The sequence below is a fragment of the Penicillium hordei genome, assembly GCF_028827395.1.
Source record: "Penicillium hordei strain IBT 12815 chromosome Unknown utg000003l_segment0_segment0, whole genome shotgun sequence".
Lineage (NCBI taxonomy): Eukaryota > Fungi > Ascomycota > Eurotiomycetes > Eurotiales > Aspergillaceae > Penicillium > Penicillium hordei.
Window position 1 is genome coordinate 3,153,592 of NW_026623144.1, and position 15,383 is coordinate 3,168,974.

The following is a 15,383-nucleotide window of genomic DNA, read 5'->3' on the forward strand; positions in this document are numbered from 1 at the left end:
GTCTTCGTACTTGGGCTAAGGGATGTCTGTGTATAGAACCCCTAAGTGTCTTTTGAACAGATGTGTTATTCTTGACGAAGACGTTCTGCAGACGTGCGCGCCTGGCCAATAGATATTGTACGAGAATCCTGCATATAACGCCCCTTATATCATTTAGAGCCAAAGATAATTGACATCGGTAGGTATGTAAGGCATACGGAACTAACTATGCAGATTCGCAGCCTGAATGGCTAGGAAGGCATTGTTAGATTTGCAATTCCTTGTTTAATTGTTTCTAATTAGACATGAAGTGTCCAGTCAGATTCCATGACAATGGAGACTTCTTGTACGGACCGGTGTGGATCTATCACCAACAACCTTCGATGATAGTATTGAACTGTGGGTAAGAAATCTATATTCTCTGCAAAATAAATATCCTTATACAACCAAACTGAGACTAACCCAATAGCCCATGGAATCCTGACAACAAGGCATATAGACATCCGTGTCAACAAATTGAATCTTGCATTGTCTTGATGTGATTAGGCTGGGGTTCATCAGTCTATCATTCGTCAGTAACTGACTCCCAGCATCGTTGCACAGAAATAACACGCAAAGGACCACCAACTTACAGATCCTTTTGGCATGTTATCTTGCTTTATTTGACCCAGGTGATTTTTTAATGCAGTCGAGTCTAGGGGCTCCATCAACTCAAACCTACAGAGGAGGTCCTCCGAAACGGACATGATAGCGCCCCAGTTATCGAACTCGCCGCAATACTGGGCAAGATTAGCAATAGCTTGAAAGGTTAGAAAAGCCAGTGCAACTTACATTCGGAGCTGAGAAGATGGTCACCAGGGTTCGGCCCTGGTAGAACTCAAACCCACCCTCGACCACCATGTGGGACCGGCACACCAAATCAAAGCCATGTCGGTCCGAAAAGTCGTTAATGACCTTTTTACAGAAACAGTAGCCCACGCCGCGTTCATTAGGCTCCCAGTCTTCTTCCATACCGCTTGCCGGATCACTCCACAGAAGATCGGTCAACAGCCCATAGTCGGGTATATCAGTAGGCCGAGCGATATCGCGAATATCGTCCATATGTAACAGACTAGGAGACAGCCCGCCATGAACGCAGAAGATCTTCCCGGATACTATCGCCGCGATAGGGAGGCAGTTGAAAGTGTCGATAAAATGCTTCCAGATATTGATATTATAACGCCACTTACACTCGTCATAGAAGCTAGACACTCTACAAACGCTTTCGCACTCGTAGTTGCCCCGAAGCAGGAAGATATTCTCCGGGTATTTGATTTTATAGCATAGGAGTAGGAGGATGGTTCTTAGGCTCTGCCTTCCTCGGCCTGAATAGTTGCCGAGGAAAAGATAGTTCGATTCCGGCGGAAATCCGCATTTTTGGAAGATTCGGATCATATCGGCATATTGACCGTGGATATCGCCGACGACCTTAATGGGGGCGGATACCTCTAAGAGAGTGGGCTCGGAAAGGAGGAGTTCACGAGCTAGTACGCAAATGGTGGTGATCTCAAAATTGTTAAGGCGCACCGTCTGGTCGAATTTGGTCAAACGTGCCGTATCTAGGAGCCGCGAGATTATGTCGTCTATTTCGATGGACTTGAGATTGTATGATTGCTTCTCCCTCTTGACCAAAATGGATTCAACTGCGACTTGAGAAGTTCCAGCAGGCGGCCCGTCACCAAGAGGGTCCTTCGGCACACGGTTTACCTCGCCACTCTGTTCTGTTGAATTCACAGCCTTTAGATCTTGACTCATACTGCTCGGCAGAAATGGCGATGGAGGGCTAGGGGTGCCTGGGGTGGAGGGCGTGCCGGACCATGAGGACTGGGGATTGCCAGCGTTTGAGACAGGTTTGGTTCCCACGGGCCTGACTGGGCCAACATCTGATCTGCTGGTCTGATTATCGGAGAGGACTGTGGGTTTTGCTGTTTTGGGAATGACTGCAGAAACCCGATTGAGATAACTTAATGTCTCCTTCATATTCTTGTGGATGTGCTGGATCTCCGTAAATCGATCGATACTGTCTATCCCTTCTTCGTCTTCACTTTCCTCATCCTGGGGGTTATTGGTTGGATTAGCCCCAGATATGGTATCATCGAGGTCGGCAAGCAACTCCTGGAAACTCTCTAGGAGTCTCACGGTCTGGCTATAGAGATGCGGCTCGCATGTGAGGCGGTAGATTAAGGACCCTGGACCATCTTGATGGTCTCCAATGGTCCTCACCCATACGTGAAATCGAGACAGCTCATCCCTCCATGATTCTAGTGGAACTTCATCCTCGTGTTTTGCAAGCGAGTTAGACGCGATGAGTCTGTTGAATTTGGAAAGAGATGCTTCCATCAATTTCCACGCTGTTGTACCGGAGAGGCTGATGGGCACACTGGGGCTGTTCAACGCACCGGGAATTTCGGAGCCAATCGAGCCGCGAATCGGACGTATAGTTCCTTCGGAGGTTGATTCAGAGAATGGGGGGTTTGGATTTGACGGGTCCTCTGAGCCAGCGTTGCCCCCTGGAGAATATTGCTGACCCATCACTTTAGGGCTGTGATATCTATCGAGCAAGCTCAAGATTCCCCCTCTTGTGATGTTCTTTGGGGCGATGCTCGTCTGCTTCCCTAGAATGTAACCTGCATTGCCAAGGTGGGTAGGACGTGAGCCTTTTGGGACTTAGAGGTACGCTTTGTGACCCGGATTCTATATGATAATGTGTTTTCTGACATTATCCATAGGGTATCTTGCGTTGTTCAGTTGCTAAGATAGGTACATGTACTTGCGCACTCACGTGCCCAGATGGGAGTAAGCGCGGGGTCAAACGGTGAACGTCTACGACAACTCTAATAACCCACTGTCTTTAGCTACAGACCGTCCTCCCTGAGGCGTGTAGATTTGGTCTATTTCAATCCCGCGCAATATCTACAGTTATGGCAAGCGGCATTGAAGTAGCAGGGTTGGCACTCGCTGTTCTTCCTCTCCTGGTTAATCAACTCGATGACTATGTGTTGGGGATAGAGAAGATCTGGCGCCTGAAGCGCTATCGCAGAGAGTTTGCTCATTATTCCACACTCTTCGGGGCACAACATGCAATTCTACTTAATACCCTGGAAGAAGTCCTCAGAGGCATCGTGACAAGTGAAAAAGCCGTGTCTGAACTCATCTGCAACCCGAAGGGCGAGGGCTGGAAGGACCCAGTCTTGCAGGACCAGCTTCGCGTCAGGCTAGGACGAAGCTACGATCCGTTTATGGGAATTATGACTTCCCTTTTTGACCTGCTAAACCATCTTTCCGTCAAGATGAGGATTGGTGTGTCGGATATAAAAGTAACGTATTATAAGCCAACTATACGATTTCACGATCGACTGACCCACTGTGCTAGACCAGCTCTCCATTTGAAGTAAAAGCAATGCTGAAGTATCTTCTTAAGGAGGCAATTTACAAAGATTTGCTTGCAAAGATTGATGAAACCAATGCGATATTGAAAACCTTGATTGAACAACCAAAACATCAGGGACAAACGCAGAAACTGCAACAACTTTGGAAATACCTGCTACCAAGGTATAAGATGACGCGAAAACATGCACAGGAACTATTCAAAGGAATTGTCGACGGTATCTATTGGAATTGTGGGTGTAAAGAACACCATTGTGTGCACTTCCAATTGCAGTCAAATCCCCTTCAAGTTGTGAATGAGCGATCAACTCTCACCGAGGTGTCCAAGTTTCGAATGAACTTTTCAAATACCGAAGAAGTCACGGACTCGTGGGGATGGACAGAAGTGGAATTTGAACGCTGGCCAATTGGAGAGATGCCTACTGCTCCGGTTATCCAAGACTTCTGCTCATCGCTTCGTGTCACTGCAGCACAGACCGAAACACGACAAATGATAGGTGTATTATCTTGTGAGCCTGGTTCGACAACTCAGTATGCAATCCATAAAATAAAAAGCATTCAACCACCTGTTCCAAAGCAATCACTGCAAAAGATGATGTCACATCTCTCCCGACGCGAGAGAATACGCATTGCCGCTGGCCTTGCCTGCGGTGTAATACAGCTCGGTGGTAACTGGCTAAAGCCTCGGTGGAATAGCTCAGATATCCACCTGGCGGTCAACAATGATCACAGAGCCTTACTCGATTTTTTCTTTCTTACGTGGTCCTTGTCCGCCCCTGTCTCTCATGAAGCAGGATCTTCCACAGCGAGAAGTGACATATTAGTGCCATTAGGGTGCGCCCTCGTCGAGCTGTCGACTGGGAAGTCTATTGGGGCTTTGCAATCGGCAGGTTCTGAAGATATAGATGAAGAAGTAACAAGGTTCGACACTGCATCGAGGCTCGTTGAAGCAGCATTACATGAGAGTGGCACAAATTATGCAGAAGCTGTCCACGGCTGTTTCTTTTGGTCAGATAGAGGTTCGCTGTGCACTGAGGATAACACTTTCCAAGACCGTGTATTTGATGAGATAGTCTCTCCTCTCCTACGAGATTTGGTCCATTTTGAAGGCTTGAGCTTTTGAATACCCTTTATACACGACCGAATGAAACTAAGACGTCCGCAGATAAACCAATTTTATTACTGGGATCTGCTCTACAAGGATTTGGCCAAGAATGTTAAAACGGCCTCCCAGGCTTTAGAGAAAGCGTGGCGTCCTTCAAGGGGTATCAAGGGGGTTTCCAAAGATTGGATGAAATGAAAAAAGGTGGGAAGAATTGATTTCGAACAGTATGATGGCGATATAACTATTTCTCCTCGATAGAACGCAATTGCCTTTGTCCTTGATTGGACAAAGGATTGCCACTTAGCCTCATTCAGGGCGTTTGATAAGTACATATCATATTTATATGAAGCATACGGTATAAGAAATAAGATAATCAAATATAAAAGTCATCTGACGTGACTGCCTTGAAATCAAGAGCCTAGGCCGCATCTTCCTTTCCACTCCACTCCATACGAAGATATCTTCTTGCGGCAGGTCCACATATTAATATCTTTTGTAGCATTTTGACATCAACTGGTCTATCAACAGAACTACTCCAATGCGCGTTGTATTGTCGCTAGCAATCATTCAAGACATGAAAACATATTTTAATCTAAGTTACCAAGGCCTTGTAGCTTCTTTGCAAGGAAACTTCTCTAATTCAATCTATACAAATGTATACTCCAATTCTTCCCTCATTTATATCTATATCAGACCTACAACTTCCCGAAAATCTTGACCCTCTCCTCAACAGGTTTCTGCACCTTCTCCCCAGCAGCGCCTTCAGGACTTCCAAAGACTAACTGAGCAACGTTCCGCCACTCACTGGGCAGACCCCACTGTTTCGCAACATCAGCATCAATGAGCGGGCTATAGTGCTGTAAGTTTGCGCCAAAGCCGAGCGCTTCCAGGCCGGTCCAGACTAGTGACAGTTAGAACGAGTGAAAAAGCGATACACGAAGAAAAAAAAAAAAAAAACATACGGAAGTACTGATGCATGGCATTAGAGTGATCCGCCCAGGGTTGGAAATTTTCCTTGTAGGTAGCGAACTTCTCCTGCATGGGTTTGATGTGTGCCGGGTCTTCGTAGAAGAGGATCTGGGCATTGATTAGCCATGGACAGGACTGGATACTTCATCTCCCAATGAAAGCTAAAACATCGAATCAAAAGTTCTGGAGCAAAGTACGTACCGTTCCATACGCTCCCTTAAAACCAAGCAACTTGGGCAATGTCTGCTTCTCCCAGATTTCCTGCGGGATCTTACCCGCCTTAACAAGACCCTCGAAGGCCTCGACAGCGATATCCCACAGTCGATCGTGCTGGTCGTGTAGGAGCACGACTAGCCGTGTAGACTGGGTATTGAACGCACTGGGGACATGCAGGATGGCGGCATTGACAAGCTCTTCGATCTTGGAATCTGGGACTGGGCTTTTCTTGCTCAGCTGGTAGATCGTGCGCCTGTTCTTGGCTAAATCGATTAGGGCGCTGGGCATGTTTGCTGCTGGAGTTGGGGCTTGTTTGCGGGTTGACGAGGAGAATGAGCGAGGTGTTGTTTGGTGAGATTGGGTTCTATATAGATGGGTTTGGCGGGTAGATACCAGACGTGTTGGACTAGTTCTGGACAGTGCTGCACGGGTTATGGCGTTTAGGGGAGATTGAATGAGGCGGGCTGTCATCTTGATGGCTTGGGTTAATTTATAGGTGATGGTTAGTGTGTGGATATCTCATTTATATAGACATGTATGCTCTTGCTTATGATTTAATTGCTAATCCGGTGGCTTATATTCCGTGCGCGGGAAGTCCAGGGGCAATTTTGGCCGACCATCGTGAGAGCGCGGAATTACGGATTTAATAATCATTCATCAGCAGTTGGGTTAATCAGCAATTGGTGAGATTAACAAATTGATTACTTTGTTAAATGATGTAGGAGTACTAGGAAGGAATAAAAATGTAAAAATTCAAAATGAATTATAATTCAAGCTATTCAGCAGCTATCTAACACATACGGAACTAAACCCGGAGTACCATATGCCTAAAAGAGTTCGGAAACATGTACCCCTGCCCCTGCACCATAGTATTCTTGAAATGTCAGATATTACAATTATATTCAAAAAGATCCAGCCATTTTCTGACAAGATACCTAGAGACTTCACTTGAGTTAGCAACATATATAAGACACAGATTGCAAAACACGAGGTAAGATTTGGCAGGCTCAGAAACCCGTCTTGAAACATATAAGGTATCAATATCACCATAAAAGGTAAGTAACGGATAGACTAGCATCATCGCGTGCCATCGAAAAAAGGAAAGAAAGAAAAGAAAAGAAAGGAAAGGAAAAGAAATGGAGAGACAGAATGGAAGTGTATCGCGTACCTGAGCTAGCCCCGCCCGGGAACGGGAACTATCACGGCACAATTATCCTGAACCTGATAGATGGTGATGTTGATGTTGATGTTGATGATGTTGATATTGATATATTGATATATGGAAATAATTGAATTCCCCAAGCTGTGTAGATGTGAGCAAATATCCTGTTATACTATTTTTCATATTGTCGATATTTCATGTTTTAAGAAGCCGCCCTATATCAAGAGATGATCTCGTAGACGAATTGGGCAAATCTAAAACATTTCCTGGGTTTCAGCGAGATTTGCGGGAATTCCCTAGAGGTTGTTGGGTTCAGGGTTATCCTTATTTTCCCCTGCTTTATACGTGTCATCTGTTTACGCGAGAGGGCAGGGCCGGCCCTATCCTGTTTTGCTTGTTTTCAGTCCAGGGAGAATCCACGATGTCGTCATTGATATGGAGACAGCCATTGTAAAAAGTGACCCAGTAAGGAGTACCAATCTTTTATGGAGAATATTAGCTAATTGGTCAAGTGTTCTGTGGTTCTACCAAGCAGTATCTTTTTATACTGAGTTGATGACTTCGGGTGTTCTAATTCTGTGTTGATGCCCATCTATAATGGGTTTTTTTTATAAATCCGGGCATCTCCCACCAACAATTACATCTCATTTAGATGGGGAGTATCCTCAAACCACTGTTATATGGCTACGAGATATTGGGTAATTTACTGTTAATGAAAATGCCCCTACTGAGTTGATATGGTCAATAATGCTTGGTTTCATCTGCAAAGTCGCCAATGTCTCCGAATTGAACTTCAATGTCATTATGTTATGTCACATCCTAATTCGTCACAACATACGGGGAGATGCCCACATGCAAGGCTGAGAACCAAGAAATGGAGTCGAAAGGAAACAAAAGTACCATAGGCAGCCATAAACGGGGTAAATAAGGAGCCTGTCGATCTGCCGGCGCTTGGTATGTGAAATGGAGCTCCGGAGTGGCCCGAATGTATAGAATAATGAATCCTACATGTATCCCGAGACATTATATATAGCACGTCAAGCATTAATGCGCCTATTCAAAAAAAAAAAGAGAGGCCGTGGTTATAGCGGGTATAGCGGGTGGCAGGGATTATTATATTGCTTCTTAACCCCGACAGTTTGACTATTGACTTATTTGTATTTTCTTGTTCAAAATACCGCAATTGGGACACGAAGAGTCTCTCTCAGTCGTCCCAACAACCATTTTCACACATTGGATGATTCAGATTGCATTGCATCCCACACCACCATGACACAGAACGATGAAGATCCCGAGTCTTCGTACGACCGACAATCTTCCCGCATTGAACCACCCCCTGATGGAGGAGTAAAGGCATGGACACAAGCCATAATGGGCCATCTAGTGGTGTTTAACACCTGGGGGTACATTGTCACCTTCGGCGTATTCCAGGAATACTACGAATCCAGACTTGGCGTTTCAGCATCGGCTATTTCATGGGTCGGATCTATACAAGTTTTCCTCATTTTCTTTATCGGGGCATTCTCCGGTCGGGCCCTAGACGCAGGCTTCTTCCACACTGTCTTTTATACCGGGGTCCTTCTGCAGCTCCTCGGGGTGTTCATGACTTCACTCTCGACACGCTATTGGCAGCTATTCCTCGCCCAGGGTGTCTGTACAGGCCTTGGCAGTGGTCTACAGTTCTGCCCCGTGATGGGGCTGGTGGCTACCTACTTCTCTGAGCGGAGGGTGTTTGCCCTGGCATTTTGTCTGGTTGGGAGTGGAACTGGAGGCATGCTTCTTCCTGGTTTGGTGAAAGCTCTCTTGCCGTCGATCGGATTCGGTTGGACGGTTAGGGTGTTGGGGTTTGTCATGCTCGCTACGAGTATCCCTGCTATTCTGCTGTTGCAGCCTCGACTACCCCCGCGCAAGGCTGGCGCCCTCATTGAATGGCAGGCGTTCAAGGAACCTACCTACGTGCTTTTTTGTCTGGGCATGTTTCTGAATTTCTGGGCTTTATACTTCGCCTTCTATTACATTGGTGCATTTGCTCGCAACATTCTCGGCATGTCCTATTCGGACTCGGGCAATTTGATCATTGTAACCAATGGAGCAGGGATCATCGGTCGCCTTATCCCGGCCTATTTGGCCGATCTCAAATATGGACCACTCAACACCATCATTCCCCTGACCTTTGCTGCTAGTGTGATGATGTTCTGCTGGGCTGCCGTCCATTCAGTTGCCGGCCTGTACGTATTTGCCGTGCTCTACGGCTTGTTTTCCAATGGGGTGCAGGGCCTCTGGCCATCAACACTCTCCAGTCTTACGCCCGACCTACGCAAAACCGGAGTCCGCATCGGCATGGGCTTTACGATTGTGAGTTTCGCCTGTCTGACGGGCCCACCCCTCGGTGGAGCTCTCATTGCTAGAGCCGACAGCTACATTGGAGCACAGATCTGGGGCGGGTTATCCTTTTTGCTGGGTGCGTTGGTTCTGGTGGCTGCGCGTGTGAAGAAAACAGGACCAAAAATGAGGGCCAAGGTCTGATCGAGTTGCCTCCATCAATCCTAAGATTATCTGACAATCTGTTCTTCGTGAAAACTGTGCCCTATCTCTTCGAAGATTACTCAATCTTCACTCGGGTACACTGACCTGACGGCTTATCGCGGCATCATGATAACCGTCCGAGCTATGAAGGGAAAAGAAACACACTTTGGATATTCGCTCCATGACATCTATGAGAAATAGGTCGTGGAAGACATGATTGATATGATTGATGTCCGAACACATCCCATCGACTATTTATGATGAGTGTTGGGAGGTTACGTGACCTATCAAAAGAGAAAGTGTCTGTGGCTATAGGTCCCAGATGAGTTCAAACATAGTTGGACACTCTGCAGTTGATATTAGTCAACTTGATAATCCAAGAGGGAAAAAACAAGAAAGGCTCACTCAATAAGATTTCCATCAGGATCTCTCACGTATACACTGCGAATCTTCCCAGCGGCCCCGGTTCTTTCCACAACCTTGGCGCCTTCTAGGACCTGTTGAGATCAGTCTCTATCTGCACCATTTGCAAGAAAAAGAAAAAGAAAAAAAAGGAAGTGTACTTCAACTCTGGCATCCTGAAATGCTTCCAGGACTTTTTCCACGTTCTCGTCTGTCAAAAAGCACAAGTCGGCACTTCCTGGCATAACATCCTGAGCTTTAGGTTCGAATTCCTTGCCCGATTGGTGGAGGTTTATTTTCTGGGATCCAAAGATAAGAGCATGTCTATTACCGTCAATAGCTTTTAAACATCCGCTAAGAAAAAGAGGGGTTACCTCTGAATGGATTGGTTAGTTGGTGAGGTAAAGATCTCGTGTCGCATTCCGAGATAGGTTGTATAGAATGCCACAGTTTTGGGGATGTTGCGGACTGTCAGGACCAGATGGTCCAGAGATTTGACTGTGAATTTCCCAGCCATAATTGTGTAGCCAGTACGAAGTACGGAGTATGGAGATGTGATGATGTTACGAGATGGTTGCCTAACTGAGATGCCTTAGGGACCCCCGCGGGGGCCGTGAATTCTGACTCATCAAATATTGGGGACGTACTTTATTACACCCGAGGTCATTTTCTATGTTGTATACTTTTCAAATGATTGAAGTATAGCGCTCTAAATATCGGTCTAAATCTTGGGAGATTAACTTTTGAGAGGGGTATAAAAGGTGGCTGGATCGATGCTATCAATCAAAATACACCATTCAAGACAGAATGCAGCCACAAGTCATCACATCACTTACCCCGCCGAAGCCCCGAGGGGGATAGCTTCATGTATATTCCTTGGCATGATGTGGCTCGGCAAGTAGTGAGATCATCGGGCATTGGACAAGATAAATACCGCAACAAGGATAAGTAGCGCAAGATACATACCCATGCAACCCAACCCTGGAGGTATAATAAGGAGTCACCCCATAATCCCAGCGCGTTGAATCAACACGGCCACACCAACAACCATGTCCTACGCCTCCTACTCCAACGCCAGACTATCCCACTCATACACCTCCAAGCCTCGCAAAACCCTTCGATCACCAGACCGCGAAATCGCCTTCCGTAACCAGTACATAGCGCGCGCAAAGACAACCCTCGTGCTCAGACCATTCGGCAGCCCCCACTCCGCTGTCGCATATAAGATCACCGAAGAAGATGGCACGCCACAGTTTACGGTGACCGGTCGCAAATACACCGATCGCTCGTGTCGGGAGTTCCGCGATGAGTCGGGTCTGCCGCTCTTCGAGCTGCATCGCAAATGGTCGTGGACGAATAGTTGGTCGGTTAGCTTGCCTGGGTGTGATACTGCGAAAATAGCTACTGGCGCTCCGCGATGGACGCTGGGGACTACTTCGTTTGGGAATTTTGATCTTTCGTTTGAGAATGCGGCTGCTTTCGGGGGGAAGCGCGGAGATGAGAAAATGCTTACTTTGAATATTGAACGACATGGGAATGCGCTGGCGCTTTTTGATATTGTTGATGGGGATAGGAAGGTTGCTGAAGTCCGGGAGAGTATTCATCATAATGAGAAATTGGCTTTGATGAGAGGCTCTAGGCAGGGGTATCGACCTGCTATGGATGTCATTATAATGCCCGGCGTGGATATTTCGTTGGTGAATATTCGAGTCTAGAGTTTTTGGTGTGTATAGATTGACTAACATTTGTATAGGTTGCGACTATTGCTGTTATTGTATCCGACTGGGTTTTTGGTTCGAGTTGATTAAGTTCTTTGTTCATTTCTTTTGACGGTATAATCAAGCAAGTCAAGCAAATGCCAAGGTGTTTCTGGTTCTTGTCTCGGGCTTGGCGGGTACCTGAGAATCTCATCTTCTCTACCAACTTCATTTTAGCCCTTTTTGGCACATTCCATTGCTTTGTGCAAACAAACTCATGCCTGCTACATGCTATAAATGAATGAATCCTCCTTCATGAACCTTCCCGCTACTATACTGTTACACCGCTGTCTACAATACACATATATTATAAGCACTATCCATAATGGCTGTTGATTAGCTACCAGAATCCCTACAAGTCCCTCGTTCTTTTATATAATCTGCAAAAGTGAACTTAACCTAGCCTTGGAACTCATCTTCTATCACCATGTTCATCCTGATAGTCGGCACTACGATATCGAACAGCTGTCCTGTCTTGGCCTGACTGCAGTGAATGGCGGCCTCGTGGCAAAGTTGGAAGCGTTATTCTGACCAGTTAAGCAGTAGACGAGTTCAGAAAGTCGAGTAAGATAGGCTGCATAGCCCTCAGAAAACGGAATCCCTTGCAAGATAGTTTTGGGGTTATTATATAAGCCCTGGGGGGTATAATAGACTCATAACCAAGCCTTCAAGACAGACGATCCAGTTGTTTTCACTCAAACAGGTCACCAATTAAGCTGAGTGCGGGGAGATAGTCCCGAGGTTTTTTGTCTTCCACTTTTCCTCTTTGTTCATAGCTTGGCATGTATGAGTCTTTCCCCCTTTGGATTCATGCCCCATTGGGTCTTCATTTTCAGTGTTTTAAACCCTGTTCAGCTCAGACCCTAGTAATCAGCTTGTGCCTCGAACAGTCGATAATAATCCCGGCATCCCCACTCGAGTATTAATGTCTTACTCGAATTGGTCGGCTGAAAAGGTCCTGGGCTTAGCTGCGCGCGGCGCTGGGACAAAAGTCTGTACAACGCAACACTCTCCGCAGAAATATGACAGCTAACTCTGGCAAGGATAAAATAACCCCACAACACAAAAAGACCAGCACATCCGGTGAAGGGATTCGAGGAAATTGCCCCTTGACTTTAGTCCTTTCCTTTCCTTAGACCACATTTGCTCGAAGACTCGTACTTTGCCTGACTATCGAAACTCTCGATTGACACTATGTTCAATTTCCTAAGTGCTCCAATCATCACGTCTTTGCTGGGTGTTGTGATCGGCTCTTTAGTCCTTTACTACCTTCAAACAAAGCTCTCGGAGCGAGTCATAAACAACTTCCAAGCCAGCCAGACATGGATCCCAGAGAATGAGCTAGTCCTCTTGACCGGCGGTAGTGGTGGCATCGGCAAACAAATAATGGAAGATCTTTCTCGCAAGAAAGTACGCGTTGTGATTCTCGATATCAACCAGCCTACCTTTGAGCTTCCAGAAAACGTCACATTCTATCAAACAGACATAACATCGGCCGAATCTCTTTCCGAAACGGGCGCTGCTATTAGAAAGTCAGACGGAGAGCCGACTGTCATCGTGAATAATGCCGCTGTTTTCCACCACGGAACCATTCTCGAAAAGCCAGTGGAGAAATTGCGTCAGACATTCGAAGTCAACACCGTCTCTCATTTCCTCATCATGAAAGAATTCCTTCCGTTCATGATCCGTATGAACCATGGCCATGTCCTTACAATAGCGAGCATTGCGAGCTTTGTTACTGTAGGCGATATGGTGGACTATGCTTGTTCCAAAGCTAGCGCTCTTGCATTCCAGGAAGGCCTTCGGCAAGAGTTGAAATATTGGTACAAGGCTCCGAATGTGCGAACGAGGTTAGTATGGAAAAGCCTTGCTTCGAAAGGAGATCATGCTGACAATACCTAGTACCGTTCACCCTATGTGGGTTCGGACTCCCATGATCGAGGGCTTCACTAAATATCAAGCTGATTTCCGTCAACCACTCCTGGATGCAAAGGACGTCTCTCGGGTAGTGGTGGAACATATTATTACTCGGAAAAGTGGTCAGACCACCGTGCCTAGACATTCCTCGGTGATTGGGTCGCTCAGAGCCTTCCCACTGTGGCTACAAGAGGCAATGCGATCATACATGTCGAGGATTGTCCTCCGAGTGGGAATTAAGCGAGCTGCTGATAAAAATCATAGTTCGCCTGTTCCTTAATCTGATATTGCCGTCGAGGAAACGTCGAACATAAGCTTCAAAGTTGTGTTCATTGAAAATGGTCAGGGGATGAAAGGATGAATTATGGGTAAAGAGTTGGAGAGTCAGATCTAAGACAGCGTTTTCTGTTAGCTCCTTTAATGGGCTGCTTTTAATTCTGAAAATTCAAACCCGAAAATCAGGACGCTGTCTGAACAATTCCAAAAGAGGCAAAAACAACCTTCTCCCCTCGAACCCGTCACCAGCCTTCATCTCCTCCTCCCCGTACATCCGCAACTCATCCCACGAAATCCATTCCCACCCCTCGCACTTCTCCGGCTCAAGTATCTATCAACAAGTAAGCTACGTATCCCGGTTCTGTTCCTGTAGGGTAAGCAGCCACGATATGGCATGTGCAATGAAAGATGTCACGAAAAAAAAAAAAGCAAGTTCGCATAAACACATAGAACATAAAACACGTAAAAAGCAAATATCAATCATACCTGAGGATCAATACCCTCCTCACAGACACCACCCATGAAAATGGTAATGTAGTGCTTATTTTCCTCCTTCATGATTGAATTCGTGGCATTTAAAAATCGCACATCCTCGATCTTCAGACCTGTTTCTTCGAGGGTCTCACGGGCCGCACAGGTCTCAAAGGATTCACCGAACTCGAGGTGTCCACCTGGTAATCCCCATGTGCCTTTAGGAACGGTAAGCTTTGCTCATAATTCCTTATGATTGCATGTCTGTTGCATATGTGGAAATGTGTTGCATATGTGGAAATGTCCCGGGTATTGGATACACGTACCGGCGCCAAGACTACCCTTTCGCTTGCCGATGACGAATTTGCCTGTAGCATTGAAAATGAAGACGCCGACTCCGACTTTGGGGTCCATTTTATGTACAAAGTAAGGGTGTTTGGGGTGTTTGGGGGAGAAGAAGTTGTCTGAGTCATTCTGCGCTTATCGGGAAGTGGGGAGATTATCTCCTGGGTCTTCCAGGGGTAATATCCTGCGCTCGAGATGGCATCATAGGTTTTACTACTGTACTACGTAGATGATATAATTTAAGATGCGTCATGTACAAGAAGGGTCAGCCGCTTATGTGATGTCTATGTCTCTTTTGATAGTCTGCTTTTTGAGTTTCATAGATATACCGAAAAGGGCTACAGATATCGTAAATGCCTCAGGTACTTGATTCTCTGTACGCCCATCTCAAGTGCTACAGTGTGACCGACGTCAATCACATCCTGAAACGCACCTGATCTGCTTCACGTACCAAGTACATACATGGGTATTACCTGCGCTTAAATATGCAGTAACTCAAGGGGCATAAAGAAAAGTACATACTTAAACCAGGAATGATCTCCAATCTATGCCTGTTCCTGCATAAGAAATATCGAACTATAAGAATCCCGTCACACAAAAACAAAAGTTATAACCTATCACAGCCTCTTTAAGCCCTTGATATATCAGAGCTGAGGCTGATCTTCAATGATCTTCATCTAGTTCTCGCTTCTATCATACAGTGATGTGATCTATACAAATCCGGTTGCCTCCTTGCTCTCTCTCTCTCCCATATCCATATTTATACTCTATCCCATACATTCCCAGCATATATTTTCCAACCAAACCCCAAACCCTCACTCGGCATTATCCT

The 15,383-nt window shown here is 46.1% G+C and overlaps 8 protein-coding genes across 8 annotated transcripts; 4 read left to right on the forward strand and 4 right to left on the reverse strand.

The window, feature by feature from the left end:
- Positions 1 to 536: 536 nt before the first annotated feature.
- N7537_006414 (uncharacterized protein) lies at positions 537 to 2,550 on the reverse strand (the record flags this gene model as incomplete). Its single annotated transcript, XM_056897471.1, has 3 exons — positions 537 to 541; positions 701 to 758; positions 811 to 2,550. 3 exons carry the CDS (start codon positions 2,548 to 2,550, stop codon positions 537 to 539), a joined length of 1,803 nt encoding a protein of 600 aa, XP_056753256.1.
- Positions 2,551 to 2,939: 389 nt separating this feature from the next.
- Positions 2,940 to 4,528, forward strand: N7537_006415 (uncharacterized protein; the record flags this gene model as incomplete). The annotated part of the gene is made up of 2 exons (XM_056897472.1): positions 2,940 to 3,335; positions 3,392 to 4,528. The coding sequence occupies 2 exons, from the start codon at positions 2,940 to 2,942 to the stop codon at positions 4,526 to 4,528; spliced, it is 1,533 nt and encodes a 510-aa protein (XP_056753257.1).
- A 677-nt stretch (positions 4,529 to 5,205) lies between these two features.
- On the reverse strand, positions 5,206 to 6,166 carry N7537_006416 (nitroreductase family protein; the record flags this gene model as incomplete). The annotated part of the gene is made up of 3 exons (XM_056897473.1): positions 5,206 to 5,411; positions 5,473 to 5,587; positions 5,681 to 6,166. 3 exons carry the CDS (start codon positions 6,164 to 6,166, stop codon positions 5,206 to 5,208), a joined length of 807 nt encoding a protein of 268 aa, XP_056753258.1.
- Positions 6,167 to 8,126: 1,960 nt separating this feature from the next.
- N7537_006417 (uncharacterized protein) lies at positions 8,127 to 9,383 on the forward strand (the record flags this gene model as incomplete). Its single annotated transcript, XM_056897474.1, has 1 exon — positions 8,127 to 9,383. One exon carries the CDS (start codon positions 8,127 to 8,129, stop codon positions 9,381 to 9,383), a length of 1,257 nt encoding a protein of 418 aa, XP_056753259.1.
- A 401-nt stretch (positions 9,384 to 9,784) lies between these two features.
- Positions 9,785 to 10,302, reverse strand: N7537_006418 (VOC family protein; the record flags this gene model as incomplete). Its single annotated transcript, XM_056897475.1, has 3 exons — positions 9,785 to 9,880; positions 9,947 to 10,109; positions 10,160 to 10,302. The coding sequence occupies 3 exons, from the start codon at positions 10,300 to 10,302 to the stop codon at positions 9,785 to 9,787; spliced, it is 402 nt and encodes a 133-aa protein (XP_056753260.1).
- A 532-nt stretch (positions 10,303 to 10,834) lies between these two features.
- N7537_006419 (uncharacterized protein) lies at positions 10,835 to 11,589 on the forward strand (the record flags this gene model as incomplete). Its single annotated transcript, XM_056897476.1, has 2 exons — positions 10,835 to 11,482; positions 11,539 to 11,589. 2 exons carry the CDS (start codon positions 10,835 to 10,837, stop codon positions 11,587 to 11,589), a joined length of 699 nt encoding a protein of 232 aa, XP_056753261.1.
- Positions 11,590 to 12,736: 1,147 nt separating this feature from the next.
- Positions 12,737 to 13,739, forward strand: N7537_006420 (uncharacterized protein; the record flags this gene model as incomplete). The annotated part of the gene is made up of 2 exons (XM_056897477.1): positions 12,737 to 13,392; positions 13,445 to 13,739. 2 exons carry the CDS (start codon positions 12,737 to 12,739, stop codon positions 13,737 to 13,739), a joined length of 951 nt encoding a protein of 316 aa, XP_056753262.1.
- A 165-nt stretch (positions 13,740 to 13,904) lies between these two features.
- N7537_006421 (nucleotide triphosphate diphosphatase NUDT15) lies at positions 13,905 to 14,680 on the reverse strand (the record flags this gene model as incomplete). Its single annotated transcript, XM_056897478.1, has 3 exons — positions 13,905 to 14,066; positions 14,222 to 14,424; positions 14,533 to 14,680. Coding segments are annotated over 3 exons (513 nt in total), but the record flags the coding sequence as incomplete, so codon positions are not given.
- Positions 14,681 to 15,383: the final 703 nt, after the last annotated feature.